Source organism: Gobio gobio (assembly GCF_949357685.1).
Source record: "Gobio gobio genome assembly, chromosome: 6".
In the NCBI taxonomy this organism is placed as follows: Eukaryota; Metazoa; Chordata; class Actinopteri; order Cypriniformes; family Gobionidae; genus Gobio; species Gobio gobio.
In genome coordinates, this window is record NC_137102.1 from 38138811 (window position 1) to 38164411 (window position 25601).

At 40.2% G+C, this 25601-nt stretch overlaps 1 protein-coding gene across 2 annotated transcripts in view; it reads right to left on the reverse strand.

The window, feature by feature from the left end:
* The window catches only part of LOC307128003 (zinc finger protein 521), a 130038-nt gene that overhangs the window by 63037 nt on the left and 41400 nt on the right, over nt 1-25601 (reverse strand). Inside the window, exons 3-4 of one of the 2 annotated variants that reach the window (XM_079819518.1) lie at nt 1374-4822; nt 451-535 (exon numbers count right to left, since the gene is read on the reverse strand). In XM_079819518.1, coding sequence (XP_079675644.1) covers nt 451-535; nt 1374-4822 — 3534 coding nt within the window. The remainder of the gene's footprint in view (nt 1-450; nt 536-1373; nt 4823-25601) is intronic. The other variant, XM_079819519.1, reaches the window with a different exon arrangement.

Sequence of the window (25601 nt, forward strand, 5' to 3'; positions counted from 1 at the left end):
TGCTTCTTACAAGCAGAGTGGCCATTCTGTTCCAACATGTTCTCTTTCCAGGAAACACATCAAATTAGTGAACATAAACAGATAAGAGTAACAAATAAAGAACAGGAGAGAAGATAGCCACAAAGACCCATGAATGATTCTGTCATTTTCCTGAAATTTCACACTAAAACTTTGTTCTCTTTGACATGCTTTGACATTGTTCTCAAACTGAATGTTTCAACACCATTGAAGTTTAAGTTCCCATGCATGTTAAAAAAAAACCATTTTATCCTTGACTGTAAATGCAAGAGATATATTTCAGTGGGCTTCCCAGTAATATCATTAAAGTGTAATAAATAAAAATGTATCAGAACCAAAGGGAAATAAAGGAAAAAGGGGTCATGTTGGGGTCACATACCCAAAATTGACATGTTTAGCCATTTGTTACAAATCCAATAAAAACAGTCTTACCTAGCATATGATTGGCCACATGGACCTGAATGTCCCATTTACTGTAAAAGACCATCTGACACTTGATGCACTGGTAAGTCTTCTTCTGAACAGTGGGGAAAAAAGAAACAGATGAATAGTATTGGACAATAATGCTTAAAACCATCAACCTTCCCTTGGGTAATTTTGACACAAAACAAATTTTTTTTCTTTTTAAATCATGTCCAAGACCCTAGAACTTTTGTCGCACTTAAACCACAAATAAACTTGTGACTTGTGGAGTTTTGTGCCTGAAATTTATGCTAAAACGTAACCAAACAAATTATTTTATAATGTCTAAATGTGTGTCTGAATGCATACCGAAGAGAAATTACTTTAGGATCCAGCGGAATAGCTCATTTGCTTCATATAGAGTTATAAGGCAAGATTCATGAAATATCTTGTTATATATTTTTTCTCACAAGAGGTCGGCAAAGACACCCAATGTAAGATATTGTGAGCTGAATTAAAAGGGTTATGCATGACATTTTGAGTTATTTTGAATTTAAGTTGAAAGAATGTGAAGACTGCTTATTTGCTTTTTGTTTATTGACAAAATCTAGTAATTTAAAGGTAAATACAATAAAAAATAAATAAAAAAACTCCAAAAAAATTGCATTAAATTTTTTTTTTTTTTTTATCAAAATTAAACGAAATAAGCTCTCTGGGCAAAAAAAAAAGTATAATTTTAGGGTAATTTTGACCCGCGAGGGAAGGATTTGTTACAAAGTGCGAGGGAAGGAAAATATATGTCCTTTGTACACATAAAAATTGTTTGTTGTTTTTTTCCACTCCTTTTTAATTAAGTTAATGGTACCACACAATAAATCTTTACCAATTATTATCACTATTGTATTGATGGCAAATGTACTGAGTATGTGGGTTTACTGCGAGGCACACCTTACCTCGTCACTTTGGGTGGGGCTAACTCGTGACATGGGGGAGCCCTCGGGAGTCCTTAAGTGAGCACCCTCTGGTGTTTGGTCTCTGTGTACAGTCTGCAGGTGTGCCTGAAGCTCTGTCTCAGACTCGAATTTAACATTGCAGCTGGAACAACGGGTCTTGGAAATAGAGGGTGATACTGATGAAGACGATGAGGAAGAAGAGACAGTCTTTCCCTTCACAGGCGCAGGGCTAAGGCTCTCCCCTTGGGTCCATCCAGCAGCAGGACCTGTTGACGTTTGAGACCCATGATGTAACTGTTTCCCTCCATTTACAGTTGAGCTCTTGCTACTAGCAGCACTGACACATAGCGTGCACAGGCCATATGTCAAACCATTAATGTCAAGTTTCACCAAGTCCTGCTTAGAATGGAACTCTCTGAGACATGCAGCACACTTGACGACTTTCTGGCTTTGACTGTGTTGAAGTTGTGTGGCAGCTGAGCATGTAGTTGGTTGATTTGTAAATACTGTTCCAGTCTTCTGCATGTGAAAGGTGCCGTGGATCTTGAGTTCTAGGGTTGAGGTGACAGTCTGCATGCAGACAACACAGCGGAAACCAGTCAAAGAGTTACGCAAATCCGGATGCATCTGACAATGCTCCAGGAAGTCGTCCTCACTCTGCAAAGGTAATCTGCAAATCCGGCAGCTTCCAGTGTCCAGGCTTTTGCTGTGAGTGACCTTGTGCTCAGTCAGAGTTAGCAGTGAAGGGAAACGCTCTCCACAAATGGGACACATGTAGTGTTTGACAGGCCCTAGGTGGGTTTGCATGTGCTCCCGAAGTCCTCCCTCTGAGAAGAAGGTTCTAGAGCAGACGTTGCATTTGTGGTTTCCCTTAATCATGTCTGCCTTTCTCTTGTGTATAGCACTCTCTCCTGGGCGAATGTTATGGTCACGAAGTTGGTGATTGGTTAGGAGGGACTCCATGGTATAGGATGCACCACATATGTCACAGCTATACATGATCTCTGAGGTGTCAAAGTCTTCTTCGCTGCCATCCCGACTGTTGTGAGACTCCCCTGCACCAGTTCCTCCATGGCTGTTGGTCAGAAAGCCCTGGAAGTCTCCATCATCTTTGGCAACTGAATCACCGCTACCTGACGTGGACCCATTGGTGCTGCAGTTCTGGGTCTTTCCCTCAAACACACAATGCTTTTCACGAAGGTGACGTTCAAGCAGATAGACAGCATGGAAGGCTTTGCAGCAAAAGTGACAATTGTACTTCTTGCTATGGGTGGTAATGTGACACTGCAGCTCTACTTCTGTGCCAAAGGACTCACCACAAAAAATGCAACGGTGTGAGCAGCCCTGATTTTCAAGGTGACTATGTTTGACATGCATTTGGAGTTCAGCCTCAAGCCTGAAATCCCAGTTGCAAGAAGTACATCGGTATACCTTCTTCTCATTACTGTGCTTCACTGCAAGATGGAGTTGAGTTGACACTTTAGAGTCAAACACCTCCTGGCAGAGAGTACAGCGAAAAAACAGAAAGGTGTGCATATCCAGAAGATGTTTCTGCAAGTCATCAACGGATGTGAATTGCTTGTCACAGCTCTCACAGATGTAGTATGTAGACATGATGGTGAAATGAACAGTCACGTGTTTGAGTAGAGACTCCTGGTTAGGAAAGTCCTTGTTGCACTGTGGACAGGTTAGCTGTGGCACGACACCATCAAGGTGGGTCTTTAGGTGTGTCTGGAAAAGGTCTAAGCTGGTGTACTTAGCCCCACACTGGTTACAAATGAACTCACTTGAACATAAGGAAGTGCTGTTCTGTTTGAATAGCGAGACCTGTTCTACAGACACTGGAGATGAGGGGCTGAGGACTCGCAGAGATCTTCTCCCATTGTTGATATAATTTAGAGCAAGAGGGATGTTCTTGTGATTCTCCTTTATGTGTTTGTTAAGCTTCAGAACACTGTTAAAAATGGGGGAGTTGGTACAGTAAGAGCAGGAATAGATCTCCACAATGGGATCTTTTGGAGTGACCGGTAGAGGAGAGTCAAATTGCAAGCTTCCAGAGTCACAATGGGTCTGTCTGACATGTTCTTCTAGAGTGGCCTCAGTTAAAAATCCCATAAAGCACTTTGGGCAAAAGAATGCATTGCTTTCTTTGGCTACTGGACTCGGAAAGCCATGTGAGTGCCGTATGTGCTCTTGCAGAGCATTAAGATCTCCAAGCACCTCTGGGCAGAAATTGCACTGTAGCAAGCCATCAGACAGGTTAGCAAGTACACCTGAGGGATCCTCTGCATTGTGGACCTGTTTCAGGTGTTCGTTCAAATTACAAAGGGATGGAAGGATCTCCAAGCAAAATTGGCAGGTATGTGCCTGCTCTGGTTTGTCAACATGCTTTGTTTTAAGATGAATCTGCAGCACAGCGAGGCTTGAGAAAACTTGTTTGTTGCAGTAAATGCAGCTGTATTCAACTTTTGGCTGTTTGGCAGATCGCCTAAACACGTCATTATGAGTGGCCCTCTTTCTTCTCCCACGTGTCTTGGGGACTGTGGAAACGGTCTCCGCCATGGTCGAACTGTCAACAGAAAGGTTTGAATCTGGGGTAGTGCTCGAAACAGAAGTATAACCGACGGGCAACACGGAGGGGCTATTGCTGGACTCTGGCAGTTGGTGAATATCCATGTGAGCGTACAGCTCCTCTACAGTGGGGAAGTGCTCAAAGCACACAGTGCATGTGTTGCTCTTCTGGTCTCTCCCATGCACCTGATCGATGTGGCTTAGAAGCGTTCCCTCGTCACTGAACGGCTCATGGCAATAAATGCACTGCAGACCAGGTTCTAGACTCCCTCCTACAGGAGAAGAGCATTCTGGGTGGCTTTCTGCAATGTGCTTCTGCAGTTCCTCTGGCATGTCGAAACCCTCCTCACAGCGGCTGCATTTGCGTGTCTCTTTTAACCTCCACTCTTGAGGAGACAATCCTTTCGCTCCATCCTTCCCACGTTCATGCACCTGCATGTGGCCATGAAGCGAATTGGTGGACAAGAACCCACGGCGGCACACTGGGCATTTATGGGGTTTGTTGGCAGCGTGTGTTTTCATATGGATCTTTAGATGATCACTGCGTGAGAAAGCAGAGTTACAGTCTCCGCAGTGGTACTTTTTGTCACCAGTGTGAAGCTTGATGTGTCGGTCGCGGCTGCGCTTGTGCTTGAACAAGCGACTGCAGTATGTGCAGCTGAAGGGAAGTTTATCTCGGTGACTCTGTTCGTGGCACTTAAGGAAGCTCAGGCGACTGAAGGATTTTGCACAAAACTGGCATGGGTAGGGTAGGCCGGCACCTCCTTCATCCTCACCATATTCATAGTCATCGACATGGCCTGGAGATGTTTGGTCTTTACTGGATGGTGAAGATGCAGGCCAAGAGCAGGATGGGTCGTCTTCTATATCAGTTCCATCTGTCAAAAACACCCAGAAGACAAGTCAGAATATGTTACCTTTTGACTGTTTTGTTGTATACAGATGCAACAAGATATCTGTCTTCTAACAAAATGGTATTTGTGAGAAATCTCCCCCTTCAAAATTATATTTCTGCTTTTATGTTCAAATTAGATGCAAGGAAAGGTCCATTACACTCTAAAAATGGATACCAATATCCTGGGTCAGATGTAACAACCCAGTGTTTGGGGAGATTTTGTGGTACCCAGATCCTGGGTCAGACATAACAACCCATGGGTTGAGTTATTTATCGCAGACTTTTTGCAACCTCTTCATGAGAAAGCAGTGCAGCTCCATCAAATTGGTGCATGCCTTTGATAAAATAAAGGTTTGTGTGCATTTTATTTTATCTATAAATGTATTGGTGTGCTATATGTTGTCCAATTTTATGCAAAGCAACATTCTCTCTAGTTGTGAAGCTGTGATGTAGATTTTAAGAGGCAGGTCGATCTGTTTCCTGATAATATGCTACCATGATTTAAATGCCCCTTGATTATACACATTGAATTATGTGTTAATATGAGTGTCAAAAAATATATATGCACTGCTTGAGCTGCTCTTTTTTTGTATGCAATATTTTCTCTACATATGTGGCTCATTTGAAAACTTGTATTGGGATGAACATTATGGAAATACATTTGACTTTAACACTACACAGTCATGTAGTACAGTCATGTTTTTGTTTTTATATAATTTGTTCTGTGCATGAATGGTTGTAATGTGTTGTGTTTATATACTTGAAGTATATACCAAACAGAGTTTGCAATCATTCAAAAGGTGACCAACCACAGCAAACTAGTAAAATTTCCTCCAATATAAGTAAAGTCAAAGTTGGTCAACTAATCGACTAGACAGTGAGGTGATGACAGTGAGGTGAATGTATATGATTTGTATAACCAGGGCTCAGTGCTTGGACCACTTCTCTTCTCCATCTACATGTCATCGTTGGGATCGGTCATTCAGAAACATGGCTTTTCCTATCACTGCCATGCCGACGACACTCAACTCTACTTCTCATTTCAACCTGATGATCCATCGGTTGGTGTTCGTATCGCTGCCTGCCTAACAGACATTTCAGCCTGGATGAAGGAACATCACCTGCAACTCAACCTTGCAAAGACAGAACTGCTTGTGGTCTCAGCCAAACCAGCACTGCATCACAATCTCTCCATTCAGCTAGGATCATCAACCATAACTCCGTCCAGGACAGCCAGGAACCTAGGGGTTGTGATTGATGATCAGCTAAAATTCACTGACCACATTACTGCAAAAACCCGGTCCTGCAGATTTGCACTATTCAACATTAGGAAGATTAGACCCTTCCTATCAGATCATGCCACACAACTACTGGTACAAGCTCTTGTTCTCTCCAGACTGGACTACTGCAATGCTCTTCTAGCGGGCCTTCCGGCATGCACTATCAAACCCTTGCAACTGATCCAGAATGCAGCGGCGAGGTTGGTCTTTAGTGAGCCGAAGAGAGCACACGTCACGCCTCTCCTCATCAGTCTGCACTGGCTACCAATAGCCGCTCGCATTAAATTCAAGGCACTGGTGCTCGCCTTCAAAACATCCACTGGCTCTGCACCAATATACCTAAACTCGCTCGTTCAGACTTACACACCCTCCAGGAACTTGCGTTCTGCCAGTGAACGACGCCTTGTGGTGCCATACCAGAGAGGCATGAAATCGCTGTCACAGACCTTTTCCTGGACCGTTCCCACCTGGTGGAATGACCTGCCTATCTCAATTCGTGCGGCCGAGTCTGTAGCCATTTTCAAAAAACGTCTAAAGACACATCTTTTCCAGCAACACCTGACCGATCGAGAATAGCACTTATCATTCTATTCATTGTCTGTCTGTCTAATTAATTTATAAAAAAAAATAAAAATAAATAAAAAATAAAAAAAAATTCTGTTCTGTGCTAGATTAACTGAGACTTGTTACAGCACTTGCATATTGTTGATATTGTTGCCCTTGGACTGCTCTAGCTGCTTCTATTGCCCTCATTTGTAAGTCGCTTTGGATAAAAGCGTCTGCTAAATGACTAAATGTAAATGTAATGTAAAATGTATATGATCTGCATTTAATGTGAGATGCAATTCTCAAATAAGTAGAGCATTTTGGCATGCTGACAGCATGTTGTAATTTAGCGTGCAAATAGTCAGCACTGGAAATAACTAAAACCGAAAGGGTTTGTCTCTTAAATTCGTCCCATTTAAAGCATCTACCATTGCCATCAAAAGCACCACTAGTGTGCCGATTATTTGCATTCAACAATACATTTACAGACAATTACTGTCAGACTTGAAATTACTGGGTGTGGGTAGTGTTCACAATATCACATTACTCTGAAAAAGTAAGTGCACCCCATGAAAAGCATAGCTTCTTTTTCTTTTTGGACTTAATATGTTCTGGTGCTGATTTGTTATAGTATAGTATCCACTCCCAGGTGTATGTCAGAACAGACAAATGACCACTTTAAAATAGTTGCAGTACAAAAAAAAGTCTCAAACTGTTGGATGTTGTGCAATCACAATATTTCTATAACAGCTATGAACTTTTGCACGCAGAGCAAGAATCATCCCATGAGTCCAAGCTTACACAGAATCATTCTGCATTCAGAACTGCATTTAGAAGGTCATTGTTTAACAAAAAATAAAAGATCATAATTATGACATTTGTAGTTTATTATCTTTTAATTGTGCTATTTGCTTAGTGTATGTATATTCCTAAGAAATATGTAATTATACAAGCCTTCCTTAAAACTAACTAGTTCTTCAGACAAATCATAAACTGGTAATTTTTTCAATATCTCTACTTAAATAATGGGGTGGATTGCCAATGAGGCTTTGCTGAGAAAGGGGAAAAACAAGGGGAAATGGCTAGGATTTATGAGACATCTTCAAGCAACCTACTAACTGTCTCTTCCATTGTTTTTACCTCAGGTTCTGCCAGGGTAACATGCATTTATGAGCACTTAACCCATTACAGCCTATCTTCAGGAAACAGATAACAATAGAGGTTGACCTGCTGTTCCTCTAAACATACAGCTTTACACAGCTCAGCCCAAGATACACATTCTAACTAAATCTAATTTTCCATTGACTCTTTGTCTATTGCAGTTCAGAACTAAAAGTATCAACAATGCTCAGCCACAAAGTTAACACAAATGGTTACCCATAATACAATGAAATATATAATAATGCACTTCCGATCCGCAAGCCAACTGTTATGTTAACACATTTTAAGATGTCAGTGTCAGGATTGTCTAGTGTCCATGAGCAAGAGTGTGAACACTGACTGATGGGATCAGAGTCAGGGCAAAAGAAAGCATGTTTTTGTCTCTCTTTCTTGTCTTGTTTTTATCCTTACTTCACTCAGATGAGAAATGTGCAGGACGCTAGCAGCCTGAGTAAATAAAAGCCAGAGTCTCATGGGTCCTCATCCCCGGCTCATGGCAGCGGCCTCTGTGCGCCTGCCAAAGGGGATGCTGGTCCTGAAAACCTACACCCTACAGCTGAGGGTCTGTCTTTGTTGGCCTGCCAAAGCCTTCCTGAGCATCACTCCTCCAACATCCTGCCACTCTTGAGAGGAAGACCTCCATCTTATGGACTGACGTTGGTGCAGGATTTTGTTTTTAAGCATACAGTGCATGTAGCTCTCAAAGTAACCCATTTGTTCTGCTCTGCACAGCTGGAAACATCAGCTTTATGAGTGCTTTAAAATGGAATAATGCATGGTTTAATGGTTTAGTATAGCTGCTATTACTCCATTAAAGGCCCCTAATACGCTGAAAAAAGTGTAATGACAGTGTCATTTATTTAAAGTAGGGATGCACCAATCCGATACTCAGTATTGGTATAGGCTCCGATACTGCCATTAATTGCTGGATCGGGTATCGGTCAGACAGGACCGATCCAAATCCGATACTGTGCATATAATATTCTGTGTTATTGTTAAGCCCCAGTGACCCACAAAAGGCACAAAAACATTATAAAGCATCATCAATGCTTTGTGCACTATATTATAAGTGTTCTGAAGCCATTCCATAGTTTAATGTGAGGATGAATATTTAAGTCATTGAATTCAAATTAATTTGTGAATGCTTCCCTCCACTGCGGCTGTCAGTCATTCTCCATTCAGCTTTCAAACTGCGAGTCGTGTTCGACCCGATGAAACTCTCTCCAAGATGATTCAATGTTCCTGTTATTATGCTTGATCTGTAAATAACGGTCTATGGTTTTGCATAAAATGTCTTTATCTGGCTGGAATTTATTGCTGTAAATCGTTTTACTTTCTACCGGGTGTCTGTTAGATCACAACACTGGACTGGAGATTGTATTGTTCTTCACACGCGGTAACTGAAATATTAAACTGTTAAAGGAAACGGCTCAATAAAATATTGCATAGATAGATTTTCTATATAATTTTTTTCCCCCACTAAATGTTTAGATTTTATTCAATTATTGTGTAGAGTAACTTTTGCTGCCGAATTATCCACTAATCTAGTTTATCCACCATCTAGTTTATAGTAGTATAGTAGATTGTGATAATTGTTTTAATTTGTTGTTTTTCTTTATAATGAAGTTGTTTGTATTTAGTAGATTGTGTTTACCTCACAAAAGAGTGATTATCAGTTCAACACACTGAGGTATAGAAATTCGAAATAGAATTTTTAAACAAAACTGTATTGGTATCTGATTGGTATCGGTATCGGCCGATACTCAGACTTTTTGGTATCAGAACGGTTCTGAAAAAATGGTATCGGTGCATCCCGAATTTAAAGTTCATAAATGATAGTGTTATTTATTTAATTAGTACATAGCAGAAAAGATGATGCACATTTTAAAAATACATCACAATAAACATTAATTTCTTATACTGTCTTTATTTATAATAAGTAAACTAAATTTAACATTGACTAACAAAATGTTTTTGGTTGTATCTTAAGTCAAAATTATACTTACTATATACACAGATCAGGCATAACATTATGACAGTTGAACTGAATAACACTGATTATCTCTTCATCACGGCACCTGTTAGTGGGTGGGATATATTAGGCAGCAAGTGAACATTTTGTCCTCAAAGTTGATGTGTTAGAAGCAGGAAAAATGGGCAAGCGTAAGGACTTGAGTGAGTTTGACAAGGTCCAAATTATGATGGCTAGACGACTGGGTCAGAGCATCTCCAAAACTGCAGCTCTTGTGGGGTGTCCCCGGTCTGCAGTGGTCAGTATCTATCAAAAGTGGTCCAAGGAAGGAACAGTGGTGAATCGGCGACAGGGTCATGGGCGGTCAAGGCTCATTGATGCACGTGGGGAGCAAAGGCTGGCCCGTGTGGTCCGATCAAACAGATGAGCTACTGTAGCACCAGGATGCACTATGGGAAGAAGGCAAGCCAGCGGAGGCAGTGTGATGCTTTGGGCAATGTTCTGCTGGGAAAAATTGGGTCCTGCCATCCATGTGGATGTTACTTTGACATGTACCACCTACCTAAGCATTGTTGCAGACCATGTACGCTCTTTCATGGAAACGGTATTCCCTGGTGGCTGTGGCCTCTTTCAGCAGGAAAATGCGCCCTGCCACAAAGCAAAAATGGTTCAGGAATGGTTTGAGGAGCACAACGACGAGTTTGAGGTGTTGAATTGGCCTCCAAATTCCCCACATCTCAATCCAATCGAGCATCCGTGGGATGTGCTGAACAAACAAGTCCGATCCATGGAGGCCTCACCTCGTAACTTACAGGACTTAAAGGATCTGCTACTAACGTCTTGGTGCCAGATACCACAGCACACCTTCAGGGGTCTAGTGGAGGCCATGCCTCGATGGGTCAGGGCTGTTTTGGCAGCAAAAGGGGGACCAACCAACATAAGGTCATAATGTTATGGCTGATCAGTGTATATATTACAGATTTCAGTTAAATAAAAATATAAAGTTATGAAACTATGTCCTTAGCCAAATCAACTTGCTCTGGAACAAGTAATAGTTAAATAAGACCAAAGATTGCCTGTTTGATATAACTGATGGTCAATAACTGACTAATAACCTTTTCATTGCCATTAAAATGAAATTACTGAACCTACACATAGGCCTGCTGATGAAAAAATGCTAATTTAAAAGAAAACATTCAGATGGACATAGGTTTTTGCATCTGAACTCTTCATTTAGATATAGAGGTCTAAATACCTATTATCACCTAAAAAAAACCCCCTAAAAAATACATTCATTGACACAATAACAGTAGTTAAAAAAAAAAAGAATATTAATAATAATAATTGGTGGATTTGCTCAACCACCATGACAGTTGCCACAAGCTGATACTGGGGGAATATCACATGGCTGGAAAAGGCTTTCAGCCAATTAGATTCAAGAACCAGAAAGAACTGTTTATAATTATAATAACTTAATTTTGGTAATTATTTATTGCTGGTAAACAACTATGTAAAGAGGTGCTGAATCTTTAAATACTTAGATTTATTGTGTTCCTTAAAGCGTTCCTTCTGAATACGTCCTGAACGCATCATAAGCTGCTAAATAATAGCCCACTGGTGTGGTCACTCTAAAGAAGGAAGTAGACAGGAACAAATGACATGAAAACATGTTAAAAGGGAAATGTCATCGTACAGAGGAGGATGTTATGAGCTGTAAGGCTGATAATGAACAGTTTGTGAAAACAATGGGAAAATGCATGTACTTCTCAGGAATGAGAAGCTCATATTTTCATGAAAGCGTTTACACAAATTATTAATATTTGAGCTTTCTAAAATTTGTCCGGATCTCTAGGAATCTTCCTTCTCTGTATCCTAGCAGGCATCATGCAAAAGTTATGTGGAATGAAATGAACTCAAACTGGTAGGCATCACCAGTCTCAGGCTTGAATTTATAATGTGTAGGTGTTCAGGTGACACTTTCAAAATGGGAAGTATCCAGATGGGCTGCCTGGTGATCCACTGACCTCTCCTAAAATTTCTTTTGCCACCCCAGCTGCCATCAGCTGCCAAGTCAGAGGCGGCAATAAACCCAGTTCTACTCTAAATTCTAAGTATAGTTACTTAAAAGGTCATTAAAAATGCTTTCTATTAGCAGTCTTTCACATGCATTTTGTGATATTAACATTTAACGTTAAGTGAGAAACATTCTGTGAGAAGAAATTCTGACAATTGACAACCCTTATTAATATTAAACTGTGTTTAAGCTGGAGCATTTCAATGTGAGGTTTCAACATTCGAAGGCTCATAATATAGAAATGCATTGATGTATTTCACTTGTAGATCAGCTAGAGGCTTCCTCCTCTAATCTATAGCCATCATAATTTCAAACAGGCGATGGCTAAGACTGTTTAATCTTGTTCAGGAGGCCAGTTACTGACTCTTCAGCTGTGATTGCATCATGCTGACCTAAATTCCCGGACCGCTGAGGAAAAAACATAATCTTGCCAAATATCCCTTGAAAAGAATTTGTTTCCATACCAGTAAACCAGTAAAATAGTTTGATATATTTTATAACATTGTTATGAGACCTACATATGATAGCAGAGATGAAGTGTCATTGTAAAGCGCTTTAGCCATAGTTCATAATGTATGCACACACAGATGACAATACACAATAACCTTCAGAAAATGTCTTTTATAAAATTACACTCTTACAGGACTGGTATCTGCATATGAGAAGATCCGGTCCCATGACTCATATGTGACTGCTAGAATTACATTACAGTCAATTATAGTTTAAATTGACATTAAATGCAATTAGTTGAACTTAAGACTGCCTATCCCACTAGGGTAGGAATAAGTGCAACTTTATATGTAATGTCATAATTACTTCTATTGTCTTTGACATGTGGTTAACGTTACTGCTGAGTGTACTGGCACGCAGTAATGGCAACTAAAATATACTTTAATGTAATTTTAATTTGAAGGAATGGTAGATTACACACCACAACTATAACGATAACGGGACCAATAAATTATATCGCTGAAATTACTTTTTTTCCAGCTGATGCATGATTAAAACAGTCAATCAGAATCCTTCCTGTTTTAAAGAGCTCAAGCATTTAAAGTGACAGGCGACGAAAATGAAATGCGCTTAGAATAAACAGAATGATATCGTCTGCTGGTGTAGTTATCTTTATAGTTATCGTTCTTGGTGTGAACCGGACTTGATGAAGTTTTGTACAAATGTATAGTACAATTAAAATATATTACCTTGTAATATCAAAGAACACACTTCAGGATGTCAACTCATCAAAATAAGTGTTCTTTAAAACACAACAAACAATGATTAAAAATGTACTATAAAGCAAAAACTTAAATTTGACATTATTACAAAATGCATTTAGAAGTGTGTTAACAAAGAGTCGTTGACCCTTTAAACCCAGAGTGTACCACCCGCCACCCACCCAAAAACATAATACAGCTCAGATAGTCATGCGTCATTGTAACAGTGTGTCACGGTTTGTTTCATGTTCATGTTCATGTTCTTAGTTAGTCATGTTCACGGTCATGTTTCTTGGTTGTCATGTGATTCCCATGCCCTCATGTGTTCTTGTGTCATGTTGTCATTGGTTCATTGTTTAATAATTGGTCACATGTGTGTCTTGTCTAGTCATTAGTCTCTGGGTAGGCCTATTTAAGCCCTCATGTTTGCCACATGTCCTTGTCTAGTATTGCATGTCCATGTTGGTAAACTGCTGTTGGTAAGTTCGGAGTCGCCGAGTCGAGTCGAGTCGAGTCTTTTGTTAATTTTGTATCTGTTCACGTTGTCAATAAACTGCACTTGGGATCTGCAAGTTTGCCTCCAGTGGACTTCTGTTACAGTCATTTGTCATTTGAAAGGTCTCAAGGAGTATAATACAGCAGGCATAATTGTTTTGGGCTTTGACCTAACCTGAGCGAGTTTTTGTATGTGAAGCCCTGCAAGACCCATATGTACAGATGCGGCTTTTATGTCATGTTTTCATTTGTAACTTCATGAAACAGGCTCAGATCGTGAAAATGATCATTATTTATGATCAAAATGATAAAATCACTATTTACAGCAGATTCTCACGACTAAAATGAGTCCAAAATCAACATAATCCATTGCGTCGATCATGAGATATTCCTCACAGAGTTACGACACATAAAACCCCACAGGCGCACACGTAGCTAAATAAAATCAAATGCAGCTTTCAAGTGTCATTTACGCTTGTAACTTCATGAAAAATGCGTAAATTGTTGAAAATGGCACATCATTACTTACAGAGGATGCTCCCAATTGAAATGAGTCCAAAACCAACATAATCCATTGTGTCGATCATAAAATATTCTATGGAGGAGCAACCATTTTAAAAAATGCCTTCCTGATGTCAAGGGCTAAACAAAAAAAGGCTACCTTTGTTCCAAATGCTGTAACTTGTGATTATTTTCTGATTTTACCACACAAAAAAAAGAATTGCCCTCCTACCTTATTCCCTTCCTGAGTTATTCAATGTCAAAAATGTCTTAAAAAATTTTTTTTTGTCAACTCTAAAAATGCCTTCAGGGCTTAAGGGGCTAAAGTGCACTCTCCTTAAATACACTTAAGTGGCCGTATGTTTCATTAATATTATATTATCTGCAAGTACAGTTTTTTTTTTTTTTTATATAAACTTTTAATATTTGAAGTAGGCTACACTCTAAGTGCACAATCAATACTATTCTTTTTCACGAGGGTACTGTGAGATCAGAGCACTGGCGTCGGACATACACAGCTTCCTGTCCGCCACAGGAGAGCAGCAGCGCGTCAACGGGTTTGTCCACATTTACCCATGTGCCGCAGCACACGCACTAACACTTGGTCAGTGACCCAGAAATCAAACAGCACAGGTGGACACCCAGAAAGACGGAGATAAATGAAAGATTGGGACGTGAAAACTAGGACAGCCTCTCCTTCTGTTCTCCAGATTTACTGTGCGAGAAAACATCGAGACTAAGAACCGCAGCCCGATATTGATCCGAACATGTCTGTATTCCTTCAAAAAAGGAGAAATATTTTCAATGACGATCAATCACAAGACAATCATGATGTAAAAGGAAAGCGACCATTTTCGTCTTAATGCTGACTTCTCTTGGCTTCAGCCAGGTTCATCAGCTCTTTGCTCCATTCTCCAGCTCGTCCTCGGGCTCATCTCAGCGTGCAGCGCTCAGGGAGTGGAAGTGCTGCTGAGCAGGTCAGGTATGAGTGAGCAAACAGGAAGGCGGCTCTGCCCGGGGCCTTGGCTGGGTCTCTGTCCCCTGCGGCCCACCAGGGGGGAGGGCAATCTGTCCCCCAGCAGAGCCCGGCCCAGCCCGCTTCACTGATTCTCCCACCCTGAGCGAGTGAGGCAGTGCGGGCAGCCGTATACAACAGTATGTGCTTGGCTACAACCAATACATGCGGCCAAAAAAAAGCAGATGGATGAGCCAAACAAACTCCAACTGCTCATAGCAGTTCATATGTCTGTTTCACACCAAACACATTTCCCAGCATGTCTTGTTTCCACAACTTCAAAATGGCAAACAGTGTGTGACAACGTTTATTGGTATCAGGAGTAGCTCTAAAGGGGGCAAGAAGGGGGCCGGTGTCCTAATGTCTGCTATTTTTATTTTTTTATTTGGAGGGACAAATAGTTACATTCTATTTAATATTCAACAATTTGAATGCTTGTTTGGAAAAAAAGGGCCTCAGATATAAATTAAGGGATTTAAAGTCACCATGAAATATGGAATATTGCAGTATAAACAAATAATTTATCCGTGCACAAATTCATGTTCTTGGTAATCTTGATTCAGAAACATTTCTTCTCTTCTGATGGCGAGGGCGGGGCAACCAGTCACTCACATGAGATCCGCCAATAGCAAACCACAACCATCCAATCAATTCCCCACAGACAAAATCAAGCCCCGCCCTACATTTGTTCTTGTTCAAGAAGCGTTCCACTCGGATTTATGACTCAATAGGGAAGAAAAATAGGCCTCAAGATTGAGTTATATATTTGATCTATTTGCAAATATATACATTAACTCTTAATTGTATACCTATTGCGCAGAAAATAACTAAATGATAGCCTATGTTTTTTGGTAACACTTTATTTTACATGTTACTACATGTACTATTAATAACAGTAAATTATGCATTATTACAGGTATACCTCAACCAAACCTTAACCGTAACTCTATAGTAAGTAGATAGTTAGTTAATATTACTCAGTACTTTTTTGAGTAAGTACAATATAACTACGTCACCTTAAAATAAAGTGTAACCCGTTTTTTTATTCAAAATGGGAAAATTTGACAAAAAAGTGTAATACTTTGCATCACAGAATATTACTATTGGTTGTTTAATATTTATATCACACAACGGTTGTCAGATATTAATGTTTCGCTGCTTACATCTAACCAAACACTCTTTCACTAGATGAAAAAGAAGGTTACACTTTATTTGGTAACACTTTATTTTACAGTGTCCTCGTTGCATACTGTATGTTACATGTACTTACCATAACAGTAATTATGCATAATTACATGCAACTAACCCTCAACCCTAGAAAGTATGTGTTGTTAATCATTACTACTCAGTACTTAAATACATAATTACAATGTAACAATGACACCTTAAAATAAAGTAACACTTTATTTTATGGTGTCCTAGTCACAGTGCAATTATACATTTAAGTGAGTACTAATAATGAACTACATAAAAAGGGTTAGGTTTTGGTTAGTTGCATGTAATTATGTACAATTTATAGAACTTATTATAGTAACTACATGTAAAGACCAATTCACATCGTACAGACAAACAACAACAAACATGTTTGTTGGGTTTTGTCAGATCAGTGTGTTACCCCAGTCTGTGTCTGTTGCCATTGGTCAGGGTTTGTTTTCAACCGACTGAACATGTTCAATCAGAGTTTGTTGGGGCAGTGTGAACATGACAGTTATTTTTCATTAAATTCTAAATCCAACGGCCAACTTGTTTGTTGATGTTTGTTGGCGCTTGTCAGTGCGGTGTGATTTGGCCTTAACATGTAACTGTAAAATAAAGTGTTACCGAAAACAATTGTCAAGTGCATAATGCACAGAACTGCATAAATGGAAAGACAAATAGTATCAGGAGGCAGATGACATCGTAGCTAATCTGGGAAAGTCTAGTTTAAAATAAATAAATAAATAAAATAAACAGTTTAAATTCAGCACAGTAAGCTGACCCTTCATAGTAGATCTTATTAATCAGATTAATACTTAATACTAATTCCAGTTTCAAACGTCATAGGTGAAACAACTGCAGAACAAGAAAAAACATGTAGTGGAAAAAGAGAGGAGAGAAAGAAGAAAAAAAACGGTGTCAGGCGAAGAGTGTGTTTTTCATGCACTCCTGTCTGAAATGTCAGGATGAATTCCCCATCAGTGTGAAGATGCACTGACATACTGCCAAGCCTGAACACACACACACACAAACACACACACACTGCATTCATTAATGATTAGATTTAAACAAAGGTGGACAAAACTCCTCGTCCAAGCTCACACAAATACCAGTGTGACGAAGGCATGGGGGGCAGTGCCAGAGTTTGGTTTAAACTATAAAGACGACGGTAATGACACACGCAGTTAAATAAAACATACACTAAATACTGTTACTGTATTAATTGTATGTATTATGTAAATATATATATATATATATATATATATATATATATATTTTTTTTTTTTTAATATACATATATATGTTATTAGTAGTGCTGTCAAATCGATTAATCATGAATAATTGCATCTGTTATTTTTGTTTATATATATACACACACACACACACACACACACACACACACACACACACACACACACACACACACACACACACACACACACACACACACACACACACACACACACACACACACACACACACACACACACACACACACACACACACACACACACACATATATACACTATATTGGAAAAAGTTTTACATGCACATGGACATTAATGACATCTCATTCCTAATCTGTAGGGTTTAATATGGAGTTGACCCACCCTTCGCAGGTAAAACAGCTTAAACTCTTCTGGGAAGGCTTTCCACAAGGTTTAGGATGATTTTTGACCATTCTTCTAGAAGCGCATTTGTATTGTCAGGCACTGAAGATGGACGAGAAGGCCTGGCTCACAGTCTCTGCTCTAATTCATCCCAAAGGTGTTCAATCGGGTTGAGGTCAGGACTCTGTGCAGGCCAGTCAAGTTCCTCCACACCAAACTCATTCATCCATGTCTTTATGGACCGTGCTTTGTGCACTGGTGCGCAGTCATGTCTGAACAGGAAGTGGCCATCCCTAAACTGTTCCCATAAAGTTGGGAGCATGAAATTGTCCAGAATATATTGGTATGCTGAAGCATTTAGAATTCCTTTCACTGGAACTAAGGGGCCAAGCCCAACCCCAACCCCTGAAAAACAACCCCAGATGTAGAAGTGTGATTGGTCACTCCAGAGAACACGTCTCCACTGCTCTAGAGTCCAGTGGCGGTGTGCTTTACACCACTGCCTGACGCTTTGCATTGCACTGCACTTGGTGATGTAAAGCTTGGATGCAGCTGCTCGGCCATGGAAACCCAATCCATGGAGCTCTCTATGCACTGCTGTTGACATACGCTGACCCTGCTCAGTGATTTTACATGGGCTACCACTTCGTGGCTGAATTGCTGTTGTTCCTAATTGCTTCCACTTTGTTATAATACCACTAAAAGTTGAATGTGGAATATTTAGTAGTGAGGAAATTTCACTAATGGACTTATTGCACAGGTGGCAACCTATCACGGAACCACACTTGAATTCACTGAGCTCCTGAGAGCAACCCATTCTTTCACAAATGTTTGTAGAAGTAGTCTGCATGCCTAGGTGCTTGATTTTATACACCTGTGGCCATGGAAGTGATTGGAACACTTGAATTCAATGATTTGCGTCCCAAAACTATAAAACTATATAAAAAAAAATATATAGTTTGAAAAGCTTGAAGTTTGAAGGTTTTGATACCTCATTCATGGGTCTACGGCAAACAGTGAGGGACGAATTACACACCTAAGATTTGTCCAGAAAAAAGATTAAGAGAAAGAAGTATGAGAGATAATGCTTTGCTTCACAAGCACCACGTTTTAAATCAAGCAAGTTTAAATCAAATAACTGTATGTTGGCTTCCTCAAGCTAACATATGCTGTACAAAAATTGCGTCATCCGATGGACGGAAACGATAACACAGAAAATAAGAAAATAAGTAAACATTGTTAATTTACACATACTACTGTACCAACATTATAACAATACAAAGCGGGTTGAAAATCGGCGAAGTTACACTTTAAGTGTTCTTTTTTTTTTTTTTTTTTTCCAAAACATAGTGGGGGATTTTTTTTGCCATGATAGTGGGGAATGTCCACTGATTTTTGTTTTGATAGTACGCTAATGATATTTTCTGTTCTCTAACCCTACCTCTACATCCATAACCTAAGCCTTACAAAAACCCTGCAGCATTCTTACATTTTCATCATACATTTTCATCAAGACATTATTTAGTATGTTTATTAAGCCGTTTTGCTCAAGGGGACCGTTGGCTGCTCCCAATAACGGAGCTGATTTCAAGTTTTATTATCCTTGCGAGGACACTCTGTCCCAACAATGTGGAGAAAACCAGACTCAAACACTGACGTTCTGCTTTGGTCTTTTTAACTGCACATACTCTAATCCGCTCCAGATGAGCAAACATCTTCGTTTCTCCACAGTCATATTCATCTCACCCTCCCTTTTTCTCACTACAGAAGAGAAACACAAGTAGAGGCAGACAACAGATCAAAAGAACAACTGATCATTGATGCATATTGAATTTAACCTAATTTACATCCATGACCACTATTCAAAACCACATTTACAGTTTAGTGTGTGTACTACTGTAAGATATCTGCAGTGCTTCATTAGTATGCAGGAAATGGCATCTACACATACCCATGTTATAAAGTGACTCTAACTCTGTCTATTCTTCAGGGTTTAATTACTGTTTCCCGTTCTGGTCCCAATTCCATCTCTAGTGCTGTGGCACACTTGTTTATGCCCTATAACAACTACATCATTTTTTTTACAGCTTTTAACATTTTAAAGCAATGAAGGACATGCATTTTGATCATTGAGTCATTAACGGTAGCTTGAAAGATGTTCATATGTGTAAAAGAAAGAAAAAAAACATGCTGAAATGGTGATGAATTTTAAATCCAAGATATGAGCAACTGAATCTTGTTAGCAATCAGGTGCATGCTTCCTTAATCTATTTAGTTGACAAAAGTCTATATCACATTTTTTGGAACCTTTAAATATGCTTATGAGAGATGTAAAAAAGCTAGATTTGTGACCAATTTCTTTCACAAAATCAGATAAAATTATTTGCTAACATTATATTAGATCCGTGCAGTACAGTAGACATTAATATATAGGCTGTGTGTTTCATTAATGTTAATCAAACAACTGTGGTAAAAAAATATTTCCCTATATATATTTGTTTTTGACTTGGTGTGTGCCAAATTTGGTGGTATTACCAGGGATTTGAATACATGGTTGGATGATTTTGCTTTAGAACATTCAGAAAACTTTAACTCGATTTTTCTCAAAATTGACTTTGCTGCCTCTATTGACTTCAAACAGGTATAGCTCAGCCATTTTTTTTGTCTGATTCCAACAAATCATACATCGTTTTCAAGGTTTTTTTAATAGAAAATGTGAAAATCATTTTGCCAGCATAGGCCAGCATATTTTGTTGATCCTGGAACAACATTCAAAAATGTAATCCTAAACATATCCCTACCCCTAAACCTAACCCTACCCATAATGTATCCCTAAAATCAGATGGAAGTGATATGTGAATAACACTGACATATAAACTTAAACTTGATATAAACTGTAAACTCGTCCCTCAAATCTGGAATGCTGTTCCAGGATCAACAAAGATGCTGATCCAGGAACATGTTGCACTTGGCGAAATCAGGCTCTGCGAATACTAGAGTCTCTATTCTTGTTAATTGCATGAGGCGGAAAAAAACACTAGTAGCTACATTCTTCAAAATTTCCACTCCTTGAACCCATGTGTAAAGACCTGTGCCAACTTAAGATTTTCAGATATGCTTTGCATAAAGCAGGACTTTTCACTGAATGAGATTGTTGGCTGCAATAGACAAACAGATTTAATATATGTTGGACCTGAAGTGAGGTCTAGAGGTTGCTCTAAAAACTCACAATGACCAAGACTGGCTGTTCCAGCAAGCTGATACAGTAGAAAAGAAGATTAATTTCACTAAATCTGAAGATTCAAGTCTAAAGCAATATTCATGAGCTAGTGGACTCTAGAATAACTGAGGATCGGAATAGGTTTGGATCTACTTATTTACAAACCCCAAATAATTTTCAGGACATTAGTGTCATCTTTACAAGACAAGAGTGGAGTAGATTGGATATTGGATTTCCCACCGGAGGTCGTATGGTCTTGCTCTTAAAACCTGTTGGATCTGTATCTTGGCTTTTGGTCTCAGACAAGACTGCAGTCCATATCCTAAGAACTACACATGGGGCCCTATCTTGCACCCAGCGCAATTGACTTTGTACACCGACGCATGTGTCATTCCTATTTTGCACCCGCGCAAAGCGCGCTTTTCCCTCCACAGAAGCACGTTGCTATACTAGTGAATGAACTTGCGCTCCCTGGGTGGTTCAGCGCAAAAAAGGAGGCGTGTTTCGGCGCAAACAATCCCTGGTGCTATTTTGCTGTTCCATTAAACAATTGCGCCACTGACCAGAAAAAACCTAGTCTAAAGTCAGTGGCACGTTGCGCGTTGTTCATTATGCTATTTTAAGGGCGCAAGCTTGACCATAATGTATAGCGTGCACAACGCGCATACACTTTGCTCATGTAACCTACACAGATGCAACAGTTATTTTTGCAAATCATAAATTGTTACACTAAAAAAATATTAACACATGAGATGACGGAAATCATTGTGGTGTGCCACGAAGATTTGAAAAAATAGGCATAAATCTAGCTTACAAATGATTCAGGCTAATTGTAATAATTAAGGATAAGACCTGTTTGCCCAATAGTGGCAAGACATATATGTATATAAGGACATCTGACAAATTGGTTTGTCCGTCAAGAACCAGGAAAAAAAATCGACTGAAAAACTGAAAAAACTGAAAGACTGAAAAAAAAAAGACTGTGAAATCACCTTTACCATAATGTACAACATTACAACTTCACTTCTCTGTCTTTCACTGCTCTTACAAGAACATCAGTCTCCTCGGCTGTGAACCGCTCCTGGCGTGCGCCTGGTAAATACGCCATAATAATAGCAATCCATAATGGAACTTGCGCACCTGCTTTTAAAGGGAATGTTGGATGACGCTCTGATTGGTTTATTCACGTTACGCCCAAACCACACCTATGAATAATGAAGCTACTTCAGACCAACCCATTTTAGATTTGCGCCGGGCGCAAGAGCCATTTATCCCGCCGGGAAAATAGCAACAGCGCCGAGACCCGCCCACAAAGTTAATTGCGCTTCGCGCTTTGACACTTGCGTTTCAGATCGTTAAAATAGGGCCCATGAACTCATCCACAGGTCAACACATTGTCTTCACCATTGCAGGGATGCTACTCTGCCTCTGTACAAACATATCAGTGTATGAAATGAATGCGAGATTAAGTGTAGCATGTTATCTATTTTAGTTAATTAAAATAGACAGCCAAGTTCCTCGACTGCCAGCCCTCGGTCTGGATCTTGAGCAATTGTCCTGCACAGTTTAGCTCCAACATTAATCAAAGGGTTTGTTCACAATTGTAGTTCAGTTCACCTGGTGCATTTTGGTTTAGAATTTAGCCCTGGTCAGCTTAGCATTCACATTGGTATGTTAACACCGAACCTAAAGGCATTTGGATATGTTCACAACCTGATCGCACAAGTTTGTTTTAATCCAACCAAACATGCCAAGAGTGAACACACCCAAAGACACCTGAACAAGCTAATCAAGGTCTTCAGAGTAGCAAATGTAAAAATTACATTTACAGTAGGTTTGATCAGGGGTTGAATTAAACTCTGCAGAGCACTGACTTTCTAGGGCTGGATTCAAGGAATCCTGTCTTAGATATTGGTCTAGATCAGGGATGGGCAACACCGTTCCTGGAGGGCCAGTGTCCTGCAGAGTTTAGCTCCAACAATAATTAATCACACTTGAAAAATCTAATCTATTGCTGCGTCCCAATTCGCATACTATCCGTACTAAATAGTATTCGAAAAAAGAATTAGTATGTCCAAATCGTAGTATGTTGAAAAGAGTATTCCAAAAATTCCCGGATGGTCTACTATTTCCGGTCAGAATCCGAAGTGCAGATCGATGCGCACTCTAACGGCTGATATTGCCCACAACCCATTGCGAGATGGACGAGGATTCGATTAGAACTGCAAACACGGATAAAAAGTGTTAAAAAACTACAAACATGACGGTTACGCGAGACTGACAGTTAAGTGGAGAGGATTAGATAAAGTGGTTTGAGTGAGCAATTATCAGTATTTAACCTGACGAAAAGATATTTATTCAATATTATCCACATTATATTTCTCCTTCAGCAGCATTGAGAACTTTTGTAATGATACGTTTGGCCATTAACTTTGCAAACACATGCGAGGAGTCTCTGCATTAAAGACCCACGAAAGGCAGATCAACGAGCGACTACATTTCTCTCCGATACGGTAGGAAATTAAATTGAAAGTGGGGGATTTTAACTGTGACGATGATTGACAGGGCAGTTTAAACGGTGACGGGACGCACGTAACAGAGTCCGTTAAAGATGACGAAGTAGTATGTCCCAAAGCTTGCATACTCTTCTGCTACACACTCAAAAGTATGTACTTTTTCTTCACAAAAAGAGTACATACTTTTAGGACGTAGTATAAGTAGGCGAATTGGGACGCAGCATATGTCTTCAGGATTGCTTGAAAATTACAAACAGGTGAGTTTTATTTGGGATGGAACTGAACTCTGCAGGACACTGGCCCTCCAGGACCAAAGTTACTCTTCCCTGGTCCACTGCAGGTCTATGTTCCATCTCTGTTTTTCATGATTTGGTATGTGTATACCGCAGCTACGATATGAAAAATAAACGTACTGACAAAAATGTGAAGCCTCAGTGCATGAACCAGAACAGCCTAATAATACAACTTTTGTTAAATACAGCAGCGGGAGTGATCCAGACATGCACTGCACCTACACAAACTACCGCTGTTGTGCAGGGAGAGAAACCTGCAAAACAATGAGAAAACATTGCTGAATGAGGGAGGAAAAGAACAGAGAAGTAAACAGATTGAGAAAAATGACAGCATACTAAGAGGCACAAGACATGGGAGAGGGGGTGGAGAAGACAGTCGCAGTGGAAAAAAGGCAGTCTGAAAAATCAAATTTGCAGAAACACACATAAAGCTGCCGCTCAGACAAAAGGAATCACACACGGGTATTTGTGGAGCTGTCTACCCCCATGATGCCGTGCTGAAAGTTTATTAAACAAGAGCCCTTCACGTGAAGACTCCCCGCCCACAGACGAGACGAAGCCCCGCGGCCCCCGTCATTCAGACGTTCCTTCATTTCAGCCGTGTGTTCACCTCCCCGCCGGTTTGGCCTCCCTCATCCTGCTGCGGATAAAACAGTCCCCGAAGGATCCTGCCGGTAATTTCCAGTTTCTATAGAAACTCAGGTATTAGAGAAGACCGCTTGGGGACCGGCTACAATATATCTCCACCATTTCATCTGAGCGGGAGAGGAAGAAGTAGCAGAAAAAGAAGAAAAAGGAAAGAGCTGGAAGTCCCCCAAGGGTCTCGCAGTTCAAATTTCTGAAGTTCAGGGGAGGAGGAGAGACGGCTCTGGGCTGAACATACGAGCGTTAGAAAACCCACCACAATGAGGGAAGGAGAGGGGGGGGGGCATTTCCTTTCTGGTCTGGCAGGAGCGATCTTTTCCCCTGGCTCCCACTGGAAGCTTTTTACAAAACATGTGTTGCTGACATGCTGACAGATTGCTCAGTGAAGTGTTCGGAGCGTGCACACGCTGGCCATTTACAGGACAACCTCCTCTACCTGAGGTGCCATGTTTTATACATATGTTGAAAAAGGACAATGAAGAACAGATTGTAAACAAAGCAGGTCTTTTGAAGGAAGGAAAAAGCAGCAAAGTTTTTCTTTTATTGACCAGAAGACAACATGCAAACGCTGTTAAAAGGACAACAGAAGAGCTGTAAAGATCGAGGACCAGACGTGAGGCGGCAGTGACGCCATCTTCATCGGCCGCTGGCTCAGAAAGTGCTGTCGTGGCAACCGAATGGAAAGGGGGGGATCATAATGTATTCATGATGCGGCGACCCAGGGGTTGAGAGCGTGCTCTCTGGGGACCCTTTACCTAGAGCTAGACGTGTCTGAGCAAAATCACTCAAAGGAGGACAAGATTGGAATACTGAACAGGCCAGTGTGGAGAGAAGCCGAAACAGTAGAAAAGACTGATGTGTGTTTACAAATGGGGAAACAGCAGCAGCAATACTCAGAAATAAAAAAAACATCCGATGGTGTACGAGTCAAGAGAAGTGTTTTGCATCCACGCTTAAAATCAAACCCAATCACACCTGACCTAAAACAGTCATGAGTAGCAAATCTAAACCTATGTGCACCTCGCA